Below are 23,637 nucleotides of genomic sequence, written 5' to 3'. Positions count from 1 at the left end.
AGAAACATATATTGTTCATAAAAGTCAAGTTTTAAATTTAAAATACTCAAAAATCAAGATTTAAAATCAAATACATCATAATAAACATATTACTAATTACATCATTATAAAAATTATAACTTTATAATTAAATACTCTAAAACACGTAAGACATTAAACATTTTTACTACAAACATATTTATCAAGGTATAATAATAAAATAGAACTCTATAATTAATTTTCATCAAGATAGAGGTATTACTAAAAACAATCAAAACATTATAGTTAATTTCTTTACGACGAAAATAAAATCAACCTTTTTCTTTTAAGACATTCAGACATCATATCAACATCTTACGAATCGCTAATTTAATATCTAGCCTAACTTTGCATGTGGAAAAGCCCTTACCTTGGACGCTTTCCTTCCACATAACACTATATAGCCCTCGAAAAATCTCATAAAGATGAAGGAACAAAAGCTTAGAGCTTCCACAAGAAAGAGAGGTAATATGTGGGTGGTTGTTTGAGTGACTTGAAAATATTTGAGATATAATGTTGTGAATGGAGACGTGAAGCTGATTAGAGAAAGAGAGTAATTTTTCTCATTGAGGTTAATTGCAGACATCAATAATGTATTCAATTGGAATAATATCATTCAATGACCAACTGTTATGAATTAATCGACATTCATGTACTTATTCTTGCTTGTTACACATTTGAGTGGATGTAAAGTAGAAAACACACGGTTTTATAGTTAGATGCTATTAACAATAAAATATAGTGTGGATGATTAATTTTGACCAAAATTGACTTGATCATTGTTCACTCTAAAAAATACTCCTACGAGTTTTAATTAATTACCAACAAAACCCCAACAATTAATTAATTAATTAATATAAATATACTTCATCAAATAATTAAAATTAAAGGAATAATTATCTTACTATTGTCACGCTAAATTAATTAAATAAAATATATAAATAAAACTAAGGATTTTCACTAATTTAATTATCTCCTTGGTTAAATACTTATTTGGTCTAAAATAAAACTAATAAATGATATAACTTCTATAAATTATAATTTAATTAAATAATTCAACTAATGTTTTCATCAACTAAAATAAATCAAGTAAGACTAAAATATCACTGCAGGTCACGTATAAAAAATAAAGTCAACGTATCTAACACATCAATTTCATGATTATCGAAAATAATCAAATAAATAAAATACACAGTTGTCCACGCAGGAAATAATTATGCCATAAACCATTCTAATGTAATTGTCACACCAAAATAATTGAATAAAAATAAAGGTTATAATTATTCAAGTAAAATAGGGAGTTGTAAATTTTAATTTAATTTCTTTACAGGTAGAATACATTATTAATTAAATAATAAATTATGAAAATTACTAAAAGACACATATATAATATTTATGAAAATATTGAGGCGTTACACATCTCATCATGATATGATATAATATATATTATATTTAAAAACAAACTTATCATTGTGAACAATTACATATTAGTTTTTTTTTAAATTTACTTATTATATTTTTAATATTATTAAATTAAAAAAAATTAAATAAGTAATAAAATAATTTTATATTAAAACTATCAATTGAAATTATTAAATAAATAATTTAAATTTTAAAAACAAAATCATGAGTAACCAAATAACTATATGTATTTGTTAGAATGTATATAAAGATATGATATATTATATGAAAATGACAAAAATACCTTGTAAACAAATTATATTTATTTTAACTTTTATATTTTATAAGGATAATTGAGTAAACTATTGTTCTTATCATATCATGTTTTACTAAGCAATTCATTTCAAAATCAAAATTTCAACTAAAGAGATAGGATATGGACATTTATCATATCATGTTAATTCATCAAACACTAGATTTAGCATGAAATGATAATTTATTTCTATCATGTCTTTTATCATATTCATCAAACGGATCCTTAAATTATATTGATAAAAAAAAAGATATGTTCCAAGTCATTACCAGATAAACTTGCTTAACAAGCTCCAAAAGCTTACTCAATGAGTAAAAAGTGTTGAAGAGTATTACAAGAATTTCAAAGTAGCAAAGATAAGATAAAACGTGTGAGGAAATTGATGAATCAACAATGTCAAAGTTCATATGCAAAAAATTAAACTCCACCTACATTCTACATCACTTCAAATTGGAAGCACAAGTCAAAAAGGAGGGATCTTCTACCTCCAAGAATGAGGAGCCTACAGCTAAGTCTAACCAAAAAGGTAATAATAATTCTAACTCAAATTCCTACTTCTACTACTTCTATTAAATGCTTTAAGTGCCTTGGAAAGGAGCACATAGCTTCTCAATGTCCAAACAAGAGAAAAAAAAATGAGAAAGAGAGTTCACATTTTTGTCCAATTATTCTAACGAGAGTGAAGAGAAGAGTGAGGACTTAACCCTCTAAAGAGATTTGCTCATCGTTAGGAGAATGTTGGGATTTCACATGAAAGATGAGGACTCCCCACACCAAAAAAACTTTTTTCATGCTAGATGTGTAGTTCAAGAAAAATTGTGTCTCTTAATAATTGATAGTGGGACTTACACTAATGTAACTGGCACAAGTGACAAGACTAATTACAAAATTTAATCTTTGTACTACTTCTCATCCTAGGGTTCTCATCCTAGACCCTATAAACTTCAATGGTTGGGAGAGAATGAAAAAACTGTTGTTGATAAACAACTTCTAGTTAACTTTAACATTTATAAATATTATAATGAAATTTTATGTGTTGTATCAATAGAAATCAACCTTCTACTTAATTGCGAATTGTTCTTTATAGTTATACTTAATAATATCTTTATTGATATATCATGTCGTTATTTTTTTCTTTGAACTAATTATATGATTCATTCTCTCCATTTTTCTTTAGAGAATTTCGACACACAAAAATTCAATATTATATTCGAGATCAAATATAACTATCAGAATAAATGTTGATATTGAATCGAAGTGGAGAGAAAAAAAATAATATAAAAAATAGAACTGTATAATTATAGGATGTTGGTATAAAAATTTATATGAAAGAAACATTTTGTGTTTTCTCTTTTTTTATAAATAGATGTAATAGACATATACTATTAATGTAAATAATTTTATACTCAACAGATAACACAAAACCCGATGATTTTATCATTATTTTATAATAAAAGTTACAATTATATAATGAAATAATAAAATTAATTGTTTTTATTAATTATCAAATGTAAAATTAGTTTTTCAATATATGTTATTTTTTCTCATCATAAATCAGCAAGAACATTTTGTCCCTTTTATTAAAAAAACGGTGCTTTGAAAGTCCTTAACTAGATCTAGATGAAAATATAGAGGGCAGAATACATTCCACCGTTTAACCACACTGTGTATGTTCATTGCCACTTGTATCCCAACCGTCCAATTTTCCACCTTCTCTTTTCCTTTACGCGACATTGCCATATGCTATGCTATAAGTATAAACCAAATTCAATTGCTTAGCCCTCTGCAAAATAAAGTATGTAGTCAGATAAATGGAGTATCAGATAAAAATCCTTTACAATAATTTTACTTATAAAAACTTACAATTTCCCAAGTACCTCTTAAATTAAAGGATTAATAATGTGGTTTTGTTTGCCAATCTAGCACGCTATAATAATAAGTGTTTAGTATCCTGCGGAAACATACTCATTCAAAAACATATCTTAATTCCTTTTAATTTAACATTAGCTATTTCAAAACTTAAAACAGTCGCAACATAAAAAAGCTTTACACACTAGTTTGTGATGAATTCATTTTAATCATCCTACACCAAAAAGAAAGGAAAAAGAATTTGAACATCAAAGCACTGGCCCACAACAAGGCTGTTGCACTTTTCATTTTAATCATTTTACACTATAGATCGTGGATTGGTGTTTAAAAGTAGTATATTATACCTGAAATTCCACAGGCAATCTACGATATTAAATTTTTAAACATACACTTAATAAAAATATAAAATTAAAGACTATTTCTTTTAAGGAAAACAATAACTTTATGGAGTTTTTGATAAATTGATTTTTAAGAGATATATTTTTGGAGACATTATCTCAACTATATCTATTAGAATAGATCAGAAGAATATCGTCCATTATTTTTAGAGTTTATATGAATTTTAAACATTGCACCATCTATTGTCCTACAATTTCCACTTTAATTATCTTTTTTTACCTATAATTAGAAATAGAAGCTTCCCCAACACCACACTTCCACTCACACTCCCACTTCAATTTTCAATGGACGCCATTTCTCCCTTTCCAATATGCTTTCTCATACTCCTCCTATCACTCCCACCACCTGCACGTGCTGACCTCCCCGGCACGTGGGAGCTTCTAATCCCCAACGCAGGCATAGCCTCAATGCACACAGCAGTAACACGTTTCAACACCGTCATCCTCCTCGACCGAACCAACATAGGTCCATCACGTAAACTCCTCCCAAAAAACAATTGTCGTTTATACAAAAACCACGCCGTTTCCAAACTCGATTGTTACGCTCACTCAATTCTCTTCGACCCAAAAACAAACCAACTCCGTCCTTTAAAAATCTTAACCGACACGTGGTGTTCTTCCGGTCAATTCCTCCCTAACGGAACGCTTTTACAAACCGGCGGTGACTTAGACGGGTTTAAAAAGCTCAGAAAATTCAACCCGTGTGATGTAAACGGGTCATGCGATTGGGAAGAACTAAACGATGTCGAATTGAGTGAAGGTCGTTGGTACGCTACGAATCAAATTCTTCCTGATGGTTCAATTATCATCATAGGAGGAAGAGGTTCAAATACTGTTGAGTTTTACCCTAAACGCAAAAACGACGTCGTTTTTTCGTTTCCTTTTCTTTCAGAAACGGAAGATACACAAATGGATAATTTGTACCCTTACGTTCATCTTCTCCCTAACGGTAAACTATTCGTGTTTGCGAATACGAAATCGGTTATGTACGATTTCGTCGAAAATCGTGTGGTTAGGGTTTACCCGGAGTTAAATGGTGGTCCGAGGAATTATCCATCGGCGGGATCTTCGGTGATGTTGGCATTAGAAGGTGAATTTTCCGATGCGGTGGTTGTTGTTTGCGGCGGTGCCGAATACGGTGCGTTTATTGAACGGAGTGTTGATACGCCGGCGCATGGTAGTTGCGGTCGGATAATGGCGACGGGATCCGATCCGGTTTGGGAAATGGAAGATATGCCGTTTGAGAGAATCATGGGTGATATGGTTATGTTACCAAACGGTGACGTTTTGATTATAAATGGTGCTATGAAAGGAACGCAAGGTTTTGAATTAGCTTCCAATCCGTGTTTGAACCCGGTTTTATATCGACCCAGTGAACCGATCGGGTTACGGTTTATGGTTTTAAACCCGGGTACAGTTCCGCGATTGTATCATTCGACAGCGAATTTGTTACCGGATGGACGGGTTTTATTAGCGGGGAGTAACCCGCACGTGTTGTACCGTTTCGATGTCGAGTTTCCAACCGAGTTAAGAATCGAAGCTTTTTCGCCCGAGTATTTGGGTTTGGATAAAGCGAATATTCGACCCGAGATTTTGGAGATAAGTGAAACGGTGTCGTATGGTATGAGTTTTGATGTTGTGGTGAGTGTTCCTTTGCCTGTTGTGGGAATTATTGAAGTGAATTTAGGTAGCGCGCCATTTGCAACGCATTCTTTTAGTCAAGGTCAACGTTTGGTCAAACTTGTTGTTAGTTCTGCTGTGCCGGATGGTGATGGGAGGTGGAGGATTGGGTGTACGGCGCCGCCGAGTGGGATGGTTGCGCCGCCTGGGTATTATATGGCTTTCGCGGTTAACCAGGGTGTGCCAAGTGTGGCACGGTGGGTACACGTGTCGTAGTTTTAAATTTTATGTATTTATTTAATTAAAGAAAAATGTGAATTGTAATTATTTTCTTTATTTTGTTGTGTAGTTTTAAAACAGTATGAAAGTTGGCAACGCTGAATTCTTAATGTGTTAGGTGATAGTTGTTATAAAAAATAAAATGAAATGCGTTTGGTGAGAGTGATAGTATAATTTAATGAAAAATAATAGGGAGTTATGTGTAATAGTTATTTGGAGTTGTAGGGTGTCGGTTACAATTGTTGCGTCAATTGATGAGGACTCTGGCTATTTAGGTCTTACCCAACCCCACAAAGTATACTACTTTTTGTTTTGAATCTAAAAAGTATAATACTTCTTTTTGTGTTCTACAACAACCATACATTTGCAAAAGTAATTTATTTTAATCGATCCACAAAGTATAATACTACTTCTTGTGTTCTAAAACAATGTATAATACTACTTCTTGTGTTCTAAAACAATTATTTATTTGCAAAAATAATTTATTTCAAAGTGTTAGTTTTTAGTTTTTATGTAATTTTAATTTTTGTGTGATTATATTATTTAATTAAATATTATTTTAACTTTAATATTATTCATTCACTTTGTTTTAATATACTAATAGTAAATGAAATACTAATAATTTAGCAAAATCGCCATCGTTTCTTTTTATTTATTATTTTTCTATCTTTATAAAATTGTTAGATATAATAATTGTAGGATGGAGGGAGTATTATAATTTTGTTGTTGATGGAAAAGTGATTTTTTTTTTTTTTGCATAAATAGAGGGAATCAAACGAGGAGTACCAACTTCTTAACAATCAACTAACAAAATATATCTAAGTGAAGTAGGACAATCTTCATAAAGAATTAATGTGAAACTTTCATCACAACACATGTTCGTGAAGGCATCACCAGCACCCGAATTAACCTCGCAATAAGAGTGGCATAGTCTAATCTCCCGATCCATAATTCTATATCCATAAGATGAAATATATGCCGAGATTTAGATTTCAAGGTGTAACAAGTCTTGGAATCTATATAAAGCTTGACTCAGCTATAATCTTTGTAGCATTCAATACAAAGATTTAGATTAAAATGGCTAAAGGAAGGTGATGTGAAAGGATAAATTAGAACAATTATGATTTCAGTTCTCATTATTGGGAGCCATTCTCAGAGATTTCAAATAGGTGATGGATTAAGGCAATGCTATCTCTTGTCTCCTCTTTTGTCTTTCTTGGTGGCCAAAGAGTATATCATTGGGGGGAAATAATAGTTCGGCTAATATTAATTAAGGTTTCTCTTCAACTCTTTAAGGTGATATTTGGACTCAATAAATTTTTATGAAAGTTTGTTTGGGCGAATTAGGTTGGAGGTAATGTTTTAAAAACCGAACCGGAGATCAAACCGACAAGACCTCCGAATCATGATTCAATTGGTTCAACCGATTGAGTCACGGTTAAACCGTTCAATAAATAATAAAATAAAATAAAAACCAAATGAAATATATTAAAATGTTTAGAACTTTCATAATTTATAAAATTTATGAGAAATACTCAATATCTATAATAAATACATTAAAATTCACAACAAAAACAAATCTTTATAATATAAATTCAAACATCAAATCTCATATGGAAGATGCATCAGAGGTGCTTAATATACCGTATTGTTTTAGTATTTTGGGGTATCTATTATGTTCAAATTTTTATTGTTGGATTGACATCTATAAACGTCGATAAGGTCCATATAAAAGTCATTAAAAATCAATCAATATTCAGGATAATTCGACAATTTTGATCCAAAGTCAATTTTGAAGTCAATTTTGATGACACACTATACGATTCAAAGTCAAAATAAATCAACTGTGAAGTCAATTTTGATCCAAAGTCAACAAATTAAATCTAACATGAAGACAAAGCTTGTTGACACACTATCAATATCGAAAATGGAGATAGAATGGAAATAACTAGACTAAGTCAAAGCATTTATAAATAAGAGGCTTTATTCACAAACTCAAGGGGTGAATACTTAACTACTGAAGTCTACTCATAAACGCCAAACATATTCAAGCTTGCCATAAACTTAAGTATGGATTCTACCTCATTTTAAATTCATTTCAATAAAGCAATGTATTGTCAATTCCTTTAAATTCCTTGATGAACTTTACTTCTCAGCACGATTTATCTTTCAAGTCATTTACATTCAATGCAATATACGATTCACACATTTTACATTTCAAGCACTTTATTTTTTACGTACTTTATTTTCATTCATATTTACTTTAAAGTCAAGTTATTTTTGTATCAAAGTTAAAACATGTGTTTTTTTTAGAACTACATGCATGCATGTTCAGCAATATTTATTTTAAAATTACGTTGGATAAAAGCAATTAAAAATGATATAATGGAATCTAAACAACACAGTTGTACTGATTAAACTTCTACTTGTGGTTGAAGTTTGTCAATTTCACCGTAAACTGTAAACTAACAAATATCGTAAACAAGTTGATGCACGTCCAGCAAGACCCATTTTTTCAACTCTCTTTCTCAAAACATTTTCCACTTTTTAGTTTGCATGTCTTTAATAAGTAGACGTATCTAGCATTCAAACTCTTCTAATAACTCTAAAAATATTAATAACATGTCCTCTCCTCAAAATGTCGAAACTTCTAGTATGGCGAGTGTTAGAATGCTTACAACCATTGTTATCGTACGTCACACCAAATTTGAATTTGTCGACAGGAGGATTCTAAAGTGGTAATGTTCCATGTTATCTCATGCATTATGGGCCTTCCCTAGTCACGAATGACGGATAAGCCTTATTTGTGGACTGTGTGACTGAAACAACGGCATGTCCAAGTGACTCGCGATCCTTCCCTGGTCACGGACAATGAGTAAGCCTCAGTCATGCAAGATTCTACCAACGCTAGTGGGAGGTCGTCTTAAGAGACATTCAACATAGTAGCGACTAGCCAGAGTTATGCTGCAACGCATGAGGGCTTATGATTCAGACAAAACTTCTCGATTTTCATGTCTAGATATTGTTCACCTGCAATTAGGCCAATTCTTCGCATGCCATTTTATTACATTAACCCATTTACAGACATGTCTTATGACCAAAATCTTTTTAACCAAAGGTTTATGGCTCCATAATTCCCTTTAAAGCCAATAAGTACACCACAAAATATTTTCGGTTTAACGCAAGATTTATTGACAAGTGTTCGACAACAGGTAGACGACAAACAACCACGAGATGGTGCACATGTTTGTTGAGACAAAATCTCAATTTAATGTTTTGATGAAAACAAACAAAAAGTTAATTAAGAATGTTAATTATGATTCTAAGTGTTTTGGTATTTAACATGTGTATTTGAGTGTATTAATCAAAGATAGGATCAAAGTAAAGCAAGAATAAATCAGCATGAAAAGCAAAATTTGAACAAACAAAAAAGGAGAAAATTCTTGACAAAATCTGAAAAACGGAGAATGTTCTCCAGTTTCAAGAATGTCATAGCTCCAAAATCAGTCAATCTCCATTAGTTCAAAGAAGATTATGCCTCTGAATTTCATGCTAATGTTATCAGTACTTGGCAAGAAACAATTAGGAACCATTATAGTCAAGGAAGGCATTAATCTCCGTTTCTGCAGAAGTTCAGTATCAATCTCCATATTTCTACAGAAGTTTGTCATCATTCTCCTGTTTGGGCAGAATCAAATCTCTAGATCGAAGCAATATTATCAACAAATATATATGAGGTATAAAGATCATTAAACACACACATCTGGAATATTTTTATTCAAATATATTGGTTTTGGTCAAATCTAACAGAGCAATACTAACATCTCTTTTGACCATTATTAAATGTCCTAAAAGCCTATAAAAGGAAGGTCAATGCTCAAGAAAAAATCAGAGCTTCAAGTACTAAGCAATTCATTACTCATTTCAATCATACTTGAATTTCTCTCACTCACATACATTGAATCAATTCTGATTTTTCCCATTCGATTCCTAGAATCATTCTCTTGTATTTCTCTGTCAAAGAATCAGAACTCAAACAAGTGTTGAGCCTTCTTAGATTCTAACAAAACAATATCATCATTATTGTAAAACTCAAACTATAAGAGTTTAGTATAGTTTGGGTAGATTGTAAGAAATTCTATCAAGGTTGATAGGTGACTTGATTGAACTCCTTTCTGGATGCAAAGGTTTTAACTTTGTAGCAGATCAAGGTTGATCTGAACTAGGTGATGTAAAACCAAGAAGGTTCTTTGTTTTAAACACTTAGTGGAAAGGTTGATAGGTGACTTGATTGAACTCCTTTCTGGACGCAAAGGTTTTAACTTTGTAGCATATCAAGGTTGATCTGAACTAGGTGATGTAAAACCAAGAAGGTTCTTTGTTTTAAACACTTAGTGGAAAATCTCACGGTTGTGAGGACTGAACGTAACCCGGGTTGGATGAACCAGGATATATCGTTGTGTGGTATCTCTTTCCTTATCTATTTACTTTCAGTCTAATTGATTATCAAGTTAAATACATAAATTGAATTACTGATTTTAACTAACCAAGATCGTTCTCCGTTTTCTGGTTAAAACCAAGAACGTTCTCCGTTTTCTGTTTTTACAACCAAGGTCAATCTTAAGTTATTTTCTTAAGTTTTTAACAAGAAATTTAAAATGGTGCATTTACAATTCAAACCCTCTTTCTTGTAAAATGACATTGCTACTTCATTTTATACACTTTTATTATAATTATTATTGATATGTATAATTGTAATCTCATTTATCATGAATACGGTGGTACAAGTTTTTGTATATTTTAAATAATTAAATATTTTATAATTCTAATTAATATTATATTGATAATAATCATATCCTATCGATTTATTATTGTTAATATAATTTTCTGTTAATTGTTCATAATATTTGGTACTCTATGAACATTAGAATTTTTGGTACATAATATTTCAGATAATGGCATCCAGTCTTAATGGATTGACAGTTGGAGGCTCACTTCCTGATAATCTCATGGAATCTCCAGCAAGGTCTGAAAGTTTGTTCTCTTTGAGGTAAAAATTAAATCATGGCTACTTATGTTTTACAACTACACTGATATACTAATCCTAGTATGGAAGAATATGAACAATTATTATTTTCTAAGAAAGAGGTTAACATTGTAGCATATCAGCAGTAATTATATGATATTGAATGGGATTAGACATGTGCAATGTATTAGCTAGGTTCGTATTGCTTGTGGAGTGAATGATTTCCAGTTGCATCATCACATTTATATATGCATTGGCAGTGTATGCTGACTTCAAAAATCTCCTGTAAATTATACTAGTTTGATTTTCTGTATTACTTGAGTGTTTGGTTAATAATATTTTATAGCCGCACAAAATATATTGTAAAAGGCTATATATTTATTTGGTTAGCTCTGCGTGTGACCTATAAACTATTTTCACCAAAACCGGCTCGACGTTATGCTTTTTCTTTCCTTTAATCTATTTATTAGATTTAAAAAAACTAAAGCCTTTTGTCATTAAGTTAGATTGATTACATAGATCACATGATGTCATAATGGCTATCATGAATAATATCTAAAAACTATCATTTAACTCTAAATCTTTCTTAATGGTTTGATTTATACTTTTTATATGCGCATGTGTCAAGAATGATGATCCCTTTGCTATTCATAGTAGGGTTGAAGGTCTTTATTTGTGTATCATAGTCCATATTTTGTAAACATCTTCATTCGGCATTAGTGCATCATTCTCTCAAGTGAATTGTTGCATAGTCTTTTATGCTCTATAGCTCAACTCACTCAACCTTTGAATTTTTGGAGTTTTGATTATCATAGCAAACAGAGTAATGGGTGATTTCTCTTGCTGTCACGTTTACTTAATATTAATTTTCCTGATGCTATCAATCCTATTTTTGACGATGATGCTAATCCTATCTTACTATTTTTTAGTGTTATCTGCATCGTACTTATTTATTTATGTTATTTGTGCCTTACTCAAAATGATGAGATATAATATATAGAAAATGATAATTTGCATTTTCGCAGCATGAAATTAGTATGTGGAATGAGATTTTGAAGAACTATGTAGTTCTAGTGATTGACAAGTTAGCTTTTGGGTACTTTAGAGAGTACAATGGTTATCCTGTGGAATATGAACTTCACCCCTTTCCAATTTGAGGTTATTAATCAGTTGCCATCCTTAATTTTTCATTTATTTATACTTTTGCAGAAAATTCTAAAATAAACAGAGTTGATGATTTGCCAATATGAATATATAAGTTGTTGGATTTTGGGAGGAAATCCCTATATTATGTCAGGGTACTTTCTGGATATGAAGAACGAAAAATACGATCTTTTAGGTTGTACTTTCCAACAGGTCTAATATCTTATCTTATCTAATCATTTATATTCTTCAGTAATTGAGTTAGTTTTTGTTCTCTTTAAGAAACCATGCGGGATGATAAAATATGAGTGTTGTTAGCTTGGATTTGGGAATTTCATATGAATTCTGGTCTCTTTTCAAATTGCAATAACCAAGTGGCGAGTCTCATTTTAAAAATCCAATAGACATGCTTCATTTTAGAGACAAAGAAAGAACTGTTTCCTATATATTATTTGAAGCAGCATGAATCCACACTAGTGAATTGATGGTGTGATAGATTTTATTAATTTAGAATTAGTTTAAAATTGTTTATGATAAGCATGTGTGACCAGTTACAGTAATCACAAATATGTGCATATTTAATCTTGATCTAATGTAGCATTCATATATAACTAATTGGTTCATTTTTAGCATTCAAATATGTTACATAACAAGATTACATGTAAGAGGTAGCCATTGAAGAATAATTCAAGTTGACTTTTATTTAGTTGTTCACATTTATTAGTTGATTGTAGTGTCGGTCTAGCCGACGCTACCTAAGCTACAACTTGTTAATTTTAGCGTTGGCCATTCCGACGCGATAGTTTTTCTGAATGATATATCAATGGATATAAACTAGCGTCAGATGTTCTATTTTACTAGTGGCGTCAGACTAGAGTAGGTCTAACCGACACTATATTAGCGTCGGATGACATTTGACTGACGTTATGTATTAGCTTTGACCATTTTAGTTTAGTCCCGACACTGACGCTAAATCAATGTTAGCGTCGGCTTTTGATCTGTTAGCGTCGACTTATTACCGACGCTAACATGAGTTTTTCTAATAGTGTTAGAATATCTATTAGTGATTAAAGATTCTATATCATGAAATAGTAAGTGAAAATATATAACCTTCTTAATTTTAATATGTTGAAAATGTGGTTGATTATAAAACTTAAATCTTAAAAAACGTGTCATTGATGAATTATGAATATATTAGGTTACATATTGTTGTGTGTAACTATTTGTCTTAATAATTTTGCTATAATCTATTTTACGTATAAAAACTATATTAACGATAAATTCTATAACCATTTGATAATTTTGTACTAAATATTTATTATGTCATCGTTAAATATAAATTCATAGAGTGTTTTAAAATTAATCAGCTCTAATGAGAATCTAAAATATTATTTATATATGACGGATCAGTGGAAGTACTGCATATGCATATAATTTTGATCAATCTTTAATGTCATATATTTTTGTGTGAACTATGACATAGAAAATAATGAATGAGATATTGAAATTAAGTATAATTTTATTTTACTAATATATATATACTAATAATAATAATAATAATAATAATAATAATAATAATAATAATAATAATAATAATAATAATAATTATTATTATTATTATTATTATTATTATTATTATTTAAGGATGCTTTGGTCGAATTTACATGAAAATACACAATACTTTTTTGGTATATAATTATATCGTATCTCTTTTGTAATTATTATATTTTTATATTTTGTGAGGTCACAAATATACAAGTAAAATTATAATGTTAATATTGACATTACATTGTTAAGGTACTTAAAGATTGTACATAAAAAATACATGCTTAATATTGACATTCTTGTTGCCAAATTAATTTTTATTTATATTTAAACTAAATGTCTATGTTAATTAGAGATTTTTAATTTTCAAGTTTTTTGTGAATTTTCACAGTCACTCTTTTTTAAAAAACAAGATTAATTGAATGTCAAGTATTGTGGAACATTTAATAATTTTGACTAAATATAGTTAAACTTATAATGGGTGATATCTATGCAATTACTTTTTTTAATCTACATAGATATCCTATGACCTTTATGAAAATTAAATCTCACTGGAAAAACTACTAAATGACGACTTATAAACATAAATATTTGAATTCATATTGGTTTGACTAAATCTTTTGATATTTTTATTAGTGGAAGTTTGTTATAGCACTTTTAAATATTAAGGTCATTCTAAGTTCATCATTATTTAAATAAAATGTAAGTCATTGATATGTATGATTTGTTTTTTTTTTATTGAATATAATTTTGCAGTTAACATCAAGTGAGAGTCTATTAGATTAATTATTAATTAATCAATTATAGATTGACAATAATCGATTATTGAGATTTATTATGAATATATATGAAAAATTGCATTGAAAAAAATACTCACATCTCTGATACTAACTAAAAAATTGCATCAATTTTTTTTTTGTCACACTTGCATTTATTTTTGTCATTTACTATATGAACAAATATAGTTTTCACCTTAATTTGTAAAGGTACAACCATACACCTAGTATTTACAATTTTGAAATGTATTATTATATTTTTAGATACACAACCGAAATGTGCATTCTAGTGTGGTTTTGATAAATGACAGACAAAGTTGTAAGTATGATGGAAAAAAAAATATTATGTTCAATTTTTAAGTGAGTAAAGAAGAGATAAGTGCATTGTAAAAACTAGAATGAATGTGTGTCATTTAAGGAAACGTTGTAGGACGTAAATTTAATTTCCTTTAATATATAAATTATGTTGTTTTTTTTTTAAAATGAAGAATTTTTTCTTAAGAAGCAAATGAAGTTATATTAATAATAATATGAGGCCTGTAGCACAAGATGTGCCCAAGTGAAATAGAACATTAGTACGATTCATGAATTTTAATCTCACCCATTTAAAGCCCCAACACCTCCACATATGCTACACTGTCACTTTTACCAAAGTAAAAAAAAAAAAAAATTTAACATGCAGCTAGTCCAATTAGTTGAATCCATCGTGTAGCCTGTTGGGAAGGTGATCAACTCTATCATAGATAAAGTTCAACTTGTGAAATACATAATTTGTAGCATGCTACTATATACAATTTTCATATTTATGTTTGGCCTATTAATCCTCTTAAAATTATAGATCAATGAATTGGAAACAACATTTGATCACGAGATATTAATAGTCGAAATGTTGTTTAATGTGGATTGACACAAAATGTGTTCTCCTCTGGATGAATGAAGGAGACCTTGATATTAGGAGTATATTTTTTATATATTGTAAAAACGTTATTTTGGTATTAGGAGTCTATTTAGTTTTATTTTAATTTTTTTATTTTATTTACAATATAAACATAAATTTAAATAGTTATCTAAAAGTTTAACAAACCTTATGTGTATAAATAGTAATCCTAAAAAGCAATTCATCTTACGGTTTATAATTTGACATTAAAAGTAAATTTAACTTTATGAATTTCTTATTAGATGTATAAGATGAAAGACTTTATGAGTTATTTTGGCAAGAAATTAAAGAAATTGAGTCCAACTCTATTCATGCATGTCTTTGTCAATTTTGTGTTATGTGACACAAATTTTTGGCACACATAAAGTTATTTTTTTGGTGCGAACTTTTTTGATAAGGATCGAAAGAATTGATGTGTTACGTAGAAGTAATAGTACTACATTGAACAAAAAATAGAAATACTAAAGATAATGGGTAAATAGTAAATTAGTGGGACAGTTACGTTTTATGTATAAAAAATAATAAAAATAAATTAATAAAGTTATGAATGAAAGAAAATGTAAAAAACTATAAGCTTTAAGCTCAAATGCTACTTGAAATATCGTCTCAAAATAAACTATAAGTTTGTTAAAAACGTTTGTTTACCAAACACATTTTATTTAATCCAACAAGTTTATAAACTAGTTTAATAAGCTATAAACTAGTTTATTGGCGTTATCAAACAGTGTCTTAATAATTTAGAGATTACTTTTTAATGATTTTGAAAAAAAGACATAAGTTATTTGTGTTTATATGTCGTAATGAAAATTGCTTCTTTTTTATAAAAAAAAAAAAAATCAATTTTAACTTTTTTTTTTTGTTGAAAAACTACTAAAACCAGCTTATGATTTGAAGCATTTTTTAGATAATTTATTTGTGAAATCTATATGTATAAGACACCTCTTTTTGGTAGGTTAGAATATATGAGCTATATGTATTTAATTTGAATATTTATTACATGAGTGATCGTTTAAGAAGTTTTCCAAAAAATGTGAAAGTGATGACAAAATATGATGAAAAATACCTGTTGATGTGTGGAGATAATAAACATAGATATTGACACTTACATGTTTGGTATCACCATAGATTTATCTAAATCACTGTGAATCGTTTTGATTTTGCAAATCTACAAGTTGCAATATACTTCTTAAAAGGCCACTTGTCTCATAAGTACATGTGGAGATTATGGATTCCATCCTACTCCTTTATAAATTGTCTCATCCATCCCATAACTTGATGTTGTCTTTAGTGTCCCACTAATAATAACCACCTAATATGTCGTACTCATTTCCAACCAAAATAATTGCTCTCAATATTTGAAGAGTTGCTTGAGAATTTAAAAGCTTCCAAAGCTCCTTGATGAATCCTACTTCCGAACCACTCAATCCTCCATAGGTATATATAAGGGTGTTCAAAAACATAAGTGTGGCACAATCTTCGGACTTGAAAGACTCACAACATCCAAAAATATAAGGGTATTTTAAAAACAAATAAATTGAATTAAACTGCAGAACTGAATTGAATTGTTTTTGAACTTAACTGATTTATAAAAATTGAGAATGAAACTATTTTTGAATTGATTTTTTAAAACTAGAACTTAACCAAACTAATTTTCAGTTTTAAAAAACCGAACTAAACCGATTTTCAATTAAAAAAACTGAACCGGACTAGTTTTTAGTTCAAAAAACTAGAATCAAATTTGTTTTTTAGATATAATTAAAGATAATTATGTAAAATTTGACTTAGAGGAACAAAAAAACTAAGTTAAACCAATTTGTTCGGTTCAAACTAATAAACCGATTCACCAGTTTATAAAACAGTTCAGTTCGATTTTTTGAGTTGAAAATCAATTCAGTTCAGTATTTTCAAGTTTTTTGAACTTGTCATTTGCCACGCGATAATGAATATCCATCTTTTTAATTTGTGTCTCTCACCAATAATCTTATTCAAAACACAATTCAACATCAAATATGAATAAAGAATCAAAATTGTGATTTACCGCCTTATAACAAATGTCCATTTTTTTTAATAGGTCTATTTTACCAAAAACAATCTTATTTAAAACACAATCCAACATTAAATATAAACAACTTTCATGAAACTAGAATTCAAATTTTAATTTGCCTCGTTATAAGGAATCTTTGTCTTTTTGTAATTTGTATCTTTTATAAAAAATAATCTTATTCAAAATACGGCCCAACATGAAATATAAACTAAGAATTCTAATTGTGATTTGTTCTGTTATAACGAAATCTTCACAAATCTAACATTAAATGTAAACAAATCTCGTAAACGAAAATTCAAATTGTGATTTGCCGCGTTAAAAGGGATATTTGTTTTTTTATTTATTTAATATATAAAATAAAATCTTCAGTATCTTTAGCATATATTGCACTCCCGCCAAAACGAATTCGCGCCTTACGACTCCATCACTACACTATATTTTCAGTCTTTCTCTCTCACACACCCATTGTCGAGTTCACCCTAGATCCAATCTCTCTTCTCTCTGCTGCCGCTTAGCCGAATCCAATTCTCTCCAAGGTGAAAAACCCTTCGATTCGTTTATTTTCAATTTGTCTTTACGAATTCACATTCTTGTCTCATAGATCTGAAAAAATAAACATTCTCTTCAAAATCTGTTTCGATTTCATTGTTTCTTCTTTCAACCCTAAAATTGTTCCTGTTTCGTTGTTTTTGTTTATATGTGTACCGATTCGTTTGTGATTTTTTTATTTATGTTCAAGGTGATTTTATTTCTAGGTTTCGGAAGATTGAGTTCGAATTTGAGGTGTTTGTTCCTATTGTAAACACTGAATTGTTTGATTTTAGCTGTTTTTAGGATTGTTGTTTGTTTAGATTAACCTGTTTTAATGACAAACCCTAATTTTTATAACTTCAAGAAAGAGTTTTTGAAAAAAAGGGATTATTTTTCTGGAAAAGTGATACTCCAATTAGGGTTTCAAAAGGGTTCTTATACCCTTAAAGTTTCTTTTGTTCAGTTTTGTCTGAATTTTGATTGTAGTGTTGAATTGGTACTATAGTTCTCATATATGGTGTCTTACTTGCTTTGTTTGAGTTTTAATGTTCTATCTGTGATAGCATCAAATTGAGGTTGCTTCATTTTATAAATGTTTCAATTCGGTTGTGACTTTTATTCATCTTCAAGGCGAATTTGTTTCTAGGTTTTAGAACAACGAGTTCAAAGTTTGCGTTATTTGTTCCTAACTTCCTATTGAAAATGCCGAATTGTTCTTCTTTAGCTTTATCTTTTAGAATTATTGTTTGCCTTGATTAACCTATTTTTAATTGTTAAAGCCCAATTTTTATAATTTCATTACAAAGCTTTTGAAACAACAAACGGACTATTTTTCTAGAAAAACAATACCAATTAGGTTTGTATGTTGGTAATGTTTCCTTTCTTTAAATTTTGGCTGAATTTGACAGTATTATTATATTGGTGTCTTACTTGCTTTGTTTGAGTTTTGATGTTCTGTCTCTACGTACATCAATTTGAGGTTGCTTCATTTTGCGCTTGCCTGGTTCTTTCCCTTTCTCAGTGGTCTTTGTTATGAAAGATTTTCTAATAGGTTTCTTGTTTTGTTCATGTTTTATATAGAAATGTAGAATCTTGCTTTGGTGATGAGAATCTTGTTAATGTTGATTATGTTGCATAATTGTTGAAATTAATGTAGGTTGCAAAGTGCTTTGTTTGATTTGCTGGATTGGACACTTAAGGTATTTGTACTTAACAGTCTTTTTAAATCATGTGAACTTTGTAGCATGTCTAGTTCTATAACAGGATTCAATGCCATAGATTCTTCTTCTAATTATGTATCTTTTTCTACTGTTTCCAGTGGTTTGAAATTCTTGATAGGGTTTAAGGGAAAAATTCGAAGACTAGTGGAAAGACTGTGATTTGCCAGTAGGGAATCCAAATGGAGCTTCGCCGTTGTGGTAATCTTCATTATATCCAGGCCATTAAAGGTGGTTTGGTTACGAAAGTCCTTAATGTATCTCGCGGGCAACCAAAACTTAAATTTAAAGATATCACTGATTTAAATGAGGGCTTCTTGTTTGATAATGTGAAGGCTGTGAGATCTTGCATTGATGTTATGAAGAAAGGAATAGTGAAAATTGAGCCTGAATTTTGGGAATCTGATGCCCATGATGGGGATAATCAGAGAATAAATAACTTGGATGATGATGATGATGATGATGATGATGATTTTGCCACTTTAACACTAAAGCAAATTAAAGAAAGCTGCAAAACAAGGAAGAGAAAACGCTCGCAAGGTTTCAACTCTTCTAAAACAAAAATTGAAGACTACATGGAGAAGCAGCCAATGGAAGAAGATGATCCTGAGTTCACGGAGACTCTTAGTAACTTGAGAACTAAACTATCAAAAAATATGAAGTCCAAGAAAAAGAAGAAGTGTGTAAAAGACCCCCCGATTTCCCCCCAAGAGATTGTTCTAGTTGATGAATCTGAAGAGATACTAGACGGTCAAGAATTCTCACCCTCTAGTGGGGATTCAGCTGGTCAAGAATTCTCACCCTCTAGTGGGGATTCAGCTGCTCTAGTTGAAATGAATTTTGAGTGTCCTGAAAATGAGTGTTTCAACGGGCCAGATGATTTTTCCAGTAGAGAAAATAAAGATGCAAAGATAACTCTTGAAGGGAATTCCAATAATGAATTAAATTACAAACGGAAAGAGATTTTTGATTTTGTTCCACTACGAATGATGAAGCCATCTAGTTGCGATATTGTAATAAGTAATCCTGATCTTAGCAGCAACCAGTCTACCAACTTTCTTGCAATAGCATTTGAAGATCACAGTAACTCCGATATTCATGACAATCACCTTGATGATGACATTGATATACCAGTCTCATCACCTAAAGTGGCTAGTCATAAAGACTTTAATTATCGAGGTTTGGAGTTTAGAGATGATATTACTTTACTCAATGATTGCAGTAAAGATGAATATACAGCTGGTGCCGAGGTTCAGGATAAACCCTGCTCCACTATTGAACATGAACTCAAACCTGATGGATATCTGGTCTGTCGCTCAGATGATTCACCTGAATATGTGGAGAAGCAATCATTTGCTTCCGAATGTGATGATGACAATGATACACCAGTCTCACCGTCTAAAGTGGCTAGTCATAAAGACCTTGACTGTCTAGGTCCAGAGTTTAAAGATGATAATACTTCACCAGATGAATGTACAGCTGGTGCTGAGGTTCAGGATAAACTCTTCTCCACTATTGACCATGGCCTCAATTCTGATGAATGTCTGGTTCATTGCTCAGATGGTTCACCTGAATATGAGGAGAAGCAGTCTTTTGTTTCCGTATATAATGATGATGAGAGAATACATGTCAGCGAGGCTTCTGATGAATTGACTTCTTGGAATGAACATGAAGGTAGTCCAAAGCTGCATGGTCCTGAAAGGCTATTATCAACCAGAAAGGTGAAAATATTATCACAAATTTTTATTGACTTGATTTATGTTATTTCTTTTTCTCATTAGTTGCTTTCTCTTCAGGCCATTTCGCCATCTTCGCAGGAAAAGTTGTGCAAAGCCATGGAGTCCATTGATATTAATCATAAAAACAATCTAAGTAAGTCCTTTTTTAGCATTTCTCTGTGATCTAGATCCATAATTGGTAACTACATTTTAAAATCCTCCCATATTCTTTTGAACTATATACCCCACAATCATGGGAAACGAAAACTTAGAGATAATTTGGTAGAGGAAAAATGTGGGCGTGTAGCTATGAGCTACACGAGAAGTATCATGGTATGCAAAACTTAAACTATGCTGCCATTGGTTGTAGTCATAATATTGCTTGAAACTGCTAATGGGCTTTTATTTTGAGTTAAAATATTTTTTCTTGTACTCTAATCTGTTCATTTCTCTCTGTCAAATATAATTTGGATTTCTGTGGAAGTGGCTTTGGATTTTTTCTTATGCATATAATAATATATTTTTATTCCCTCTAAATACCTTAATCTTTTACCTAATTTTGTTTTACTTACATTTGGTATCATGATTCCAGAATGCAAAGGTGAACTACCATTTACTAAGTCGACTGATAAGAATGGTGATGCAGTAGGACTTAAGGATATCACGAGAACTGGAGTTACTAATAAGCCTAACAAAGTTAGAGTTACTTCTAAGACTTCTAGAAATGGTTCAAATCTTAAAAGCGTTTCCAAGACATCTAATTCTTCTCGCTCAGCAACCCGTCTGGGGTGCAGCACTTTACAGAATTGCTCAAAGAGTGCTATTGCATTTTCAAAGCAGCAGATGCATGATGCAGAATGTCTTACTATGAAACTCACAAAAGAGTTGAAGTCTATGAAGGACATTATGGATGATATGTTACGATCTGAATTCTGTCTAAATACCTCTTTGAGATACAAAGTTAATGAGGTATGATATCACAAACTTGTTCTTAGTGGATGTGACTTTCTACAGTAGAAATCATGATAATTGATTCAATTCTTTTTTAGACTAATAGTGCAGTTTCTGTCATACTATAGTTTATTCATGTGGTATTTTGTAATCTGTATAATCTGCAGAGTAGTATAGCATTAAATTAGTTTGTTAGTAAGTTAAAACTGGTAATAGAGTTCTATTATTCAGTTATTGAGGAAGTTTAGCAACAAAAAAAAAAAAAGAATGAAGTGTACTCTCAGTTATATAAAAATGTCCTCTGTTTCTGATTTAATGCCTTCCCTTTAGGATTTTGGCTCATTATTTTCCCAATCTGTCAATTAGTAAAGCATATTATGCTGGCTATAAATATAGTTTCTTTTCTCTTCCTATTTAACTCTTAAAATTATACAAATTTCTTGTAATATCAAATTTTCATGTGTTTAGGAATACATTTAAATTGACATTGAGTATTTGTTAATAATTATTTAATTATTGATTTTCAGGCAAGAATGGCAGTCAAGAAGGCCACAAAAGCTGAAGAAGGTGCAAAGCGGTGGCTGTCCTTCATGACAAGGGATTGCAATCGTTTCTGTAAAATAATGGTTCGTTCATCCTCTACTATACTCTTGAATTGAAGTCTAGGAAGCACCAGCACTTGTTCAGTGTCCGACACTTGTTGGATTCTGAAACTGACATGACACACACCCATTAGTAACATTAAATACTTCTGTTTTCTTAAATTATTATTGATGTTCACATGTCAGTGCCGTGTCTGGTTTTTATGTTTCGTAGCTCTTAAATATTTCCAGCTTTTTATGGTTTAGTTTCCTGTGTCTTGTTTGGTTAATTACTAATCTTGATCAACTGCAGAACTTAGCTGACAGTAGTTCTTCAACTCCACAAGATGTAGTCTCACCTCCACAAGATGCAAAGCGGAAAGAGAAAAAAATAGCCTTTGCTGATGAAGCAGGTGGAAGGCTGTGCCAGGTTAGGTTTTATGATGAGGAGGGCGAGGGACAATTGTCAGAATCTACGTGAAAGGGAATGTTGCTTTAATACCTTTGTAAATTAGCTTCTTAATACCTTTGTATTAAATAATAGATTGAGTGATGTAGAAATGTCTTATACTTGTTGATGAGGAATGGGAATTTTGTTGGTTCCTCTCTATGCAACATGTTAATTCAATTGATACTTTGTATCCAGCTGACTGAAATCAAATATTCAATTGATATTCAGCCGTGTAAAATCAAATTTAACGGTGAAATGCTTTACGGGTTTATTTTATTAATAAATTTTTGTTAGGCCGAATTAAGGATGGGAAAATAATCTGCACCTGCATATATCTATGGGCACAAAGCGGAAAGTTTAATAGGTTATATCAGATAAAATACATGAATATTTTGTCGATCTGGTAGTTAATAGATCCAGAGACAAATGTAATCATATTTAAGTCTGCTAATATTCGTACTCGGTAGTAAATTAGTAAAATTGATGTGTTAAATTATTAATATTTTTATGATTGAATTGTATTATATACAAATACTTAAAAATTTGTTACACCAATATGAATAAGGTAAGGTGATATCTTTTTATTCAAAAGATAGGTCAGCAGATGAGTACTATTCATACTCGTAGATATCTTTCGCGGACACCTCTAGACTGAATATTATGACGAGAGTTTCACCTTTATTAAAAAAATGAAACTATTATTTTGTTGGTTTGATGACACTTTTGATTGTAATAAAAAATATTGTAATTTTAATCTTCTATTTTATTTTGCTCACATAAAATAGTTCTCAATAATTACATTTGTTTTAGTTTTGATCT

General features: G+C 30.4%; 2 protein-coding genes across 2 annotated transcripts; both read left to right on the top strand.

Annotated features, from left to right (window-relative positions):
* The first annotated feature begins 4,128 nt into the window (after nucleotides 1-4,128).
* Nucleotides 4,129-6,058, top strand: LOC101497652 (aldehyde oxidase GLOX). The gene has a single exon (XM_004507138.3). The coding sequence runs from the start codon at nucleotides 4,285-4,287 to the stop codon at nucleotides 5,893-5,895; it is 1,611 nt and encodes a 536-aa protein (XP_004507195.1). The 5' UTR covers nucleotides 4,129-4,284; the 3' UTR covers nucleotides 5,896-6,058.
* Nucleotides 6,059-17,769: 11,711 nt separating this feature from the next.
* Nucleotides 17,770-23,077, top strand: LOC101497987 (uncharacterized). The gene is made up of 7 exons (XM_004507139.4): nucleotides 17,770-17,905; nucleotides 19,057-19,099; nucleotides 19,219-20,838; nucleotides 20,914-20,989; nucleotides 21,428-21,804; nucleotides 22,314-22,412; nucleotides 22,681-23,077. The coding sequence occupies exons 3-7, from the start codon at nucleotides 19,300-19,302 to the stop codon at nucleotides 22,846-22,848; spliced, it is 2,259 nt and encodes a 752-aa protein (XP_004507196.1). The 5' UTR covers nucleotides 17,770-17,905; nucleotides 19,057-19,099; nucleotides 19,219-19,299; the 3' UTR covers nucleotides 22,849-23,077.
* Nucleotides 23,078-23,637: the final 560 nt, after the last annotated feature.

Source organism: Cicer arietinum, chromosome 6 (genome assembly GCF_000331145.2).
Source record: "Cicer arietinum cultivar CDC Frontier isolate Library 1 chromosome 6, Cicar.CDCFrontier_v2.0, whole genome shotgun sequence".
NCBI lineage: Eukaryota > Viridiplantae > Streptophyta > Magnoliopsida > Fabales > Fabaceae > Cicer > Cicer arietinum.
Note: the sequence above shows the minus strand (reverse complement) of the source record. Positions and strands in the feature narration are given on the sequence as shown.

Excerpts from the sequence above, each read along its gene's own strand:
- LOC101497987 (XM_004507139.4), top strand. The coding sequence starts at position 19,300 with ATGGAGCTTCGCCGTTGTGGTAATCTTCATTATATCCAGGCCATTAAA. Across the intron at positions 20,990-21,427 it reads TAATCATAAAAACAATCTAA|AATGCAAAGGTGAACTACCA; the intron begins GTAAGTCCTTTT and ends TCATGATTCCAG. Across the intron at positions 21,805-22,313 it reads TGAGATACAAAGTTAATGAG|GCAAGAATGGCAGTCAAGAA; the intron begins GTATGATATCAC and ends ATTGATTTTCAG.
- LOC101497652 (XM_004507138.3), top strand. The coding sequence starts at position 4,285 with ATGGACGCCATTTCTCCCTTTCCAATATGCTTTCTCATACTCCTCCTA.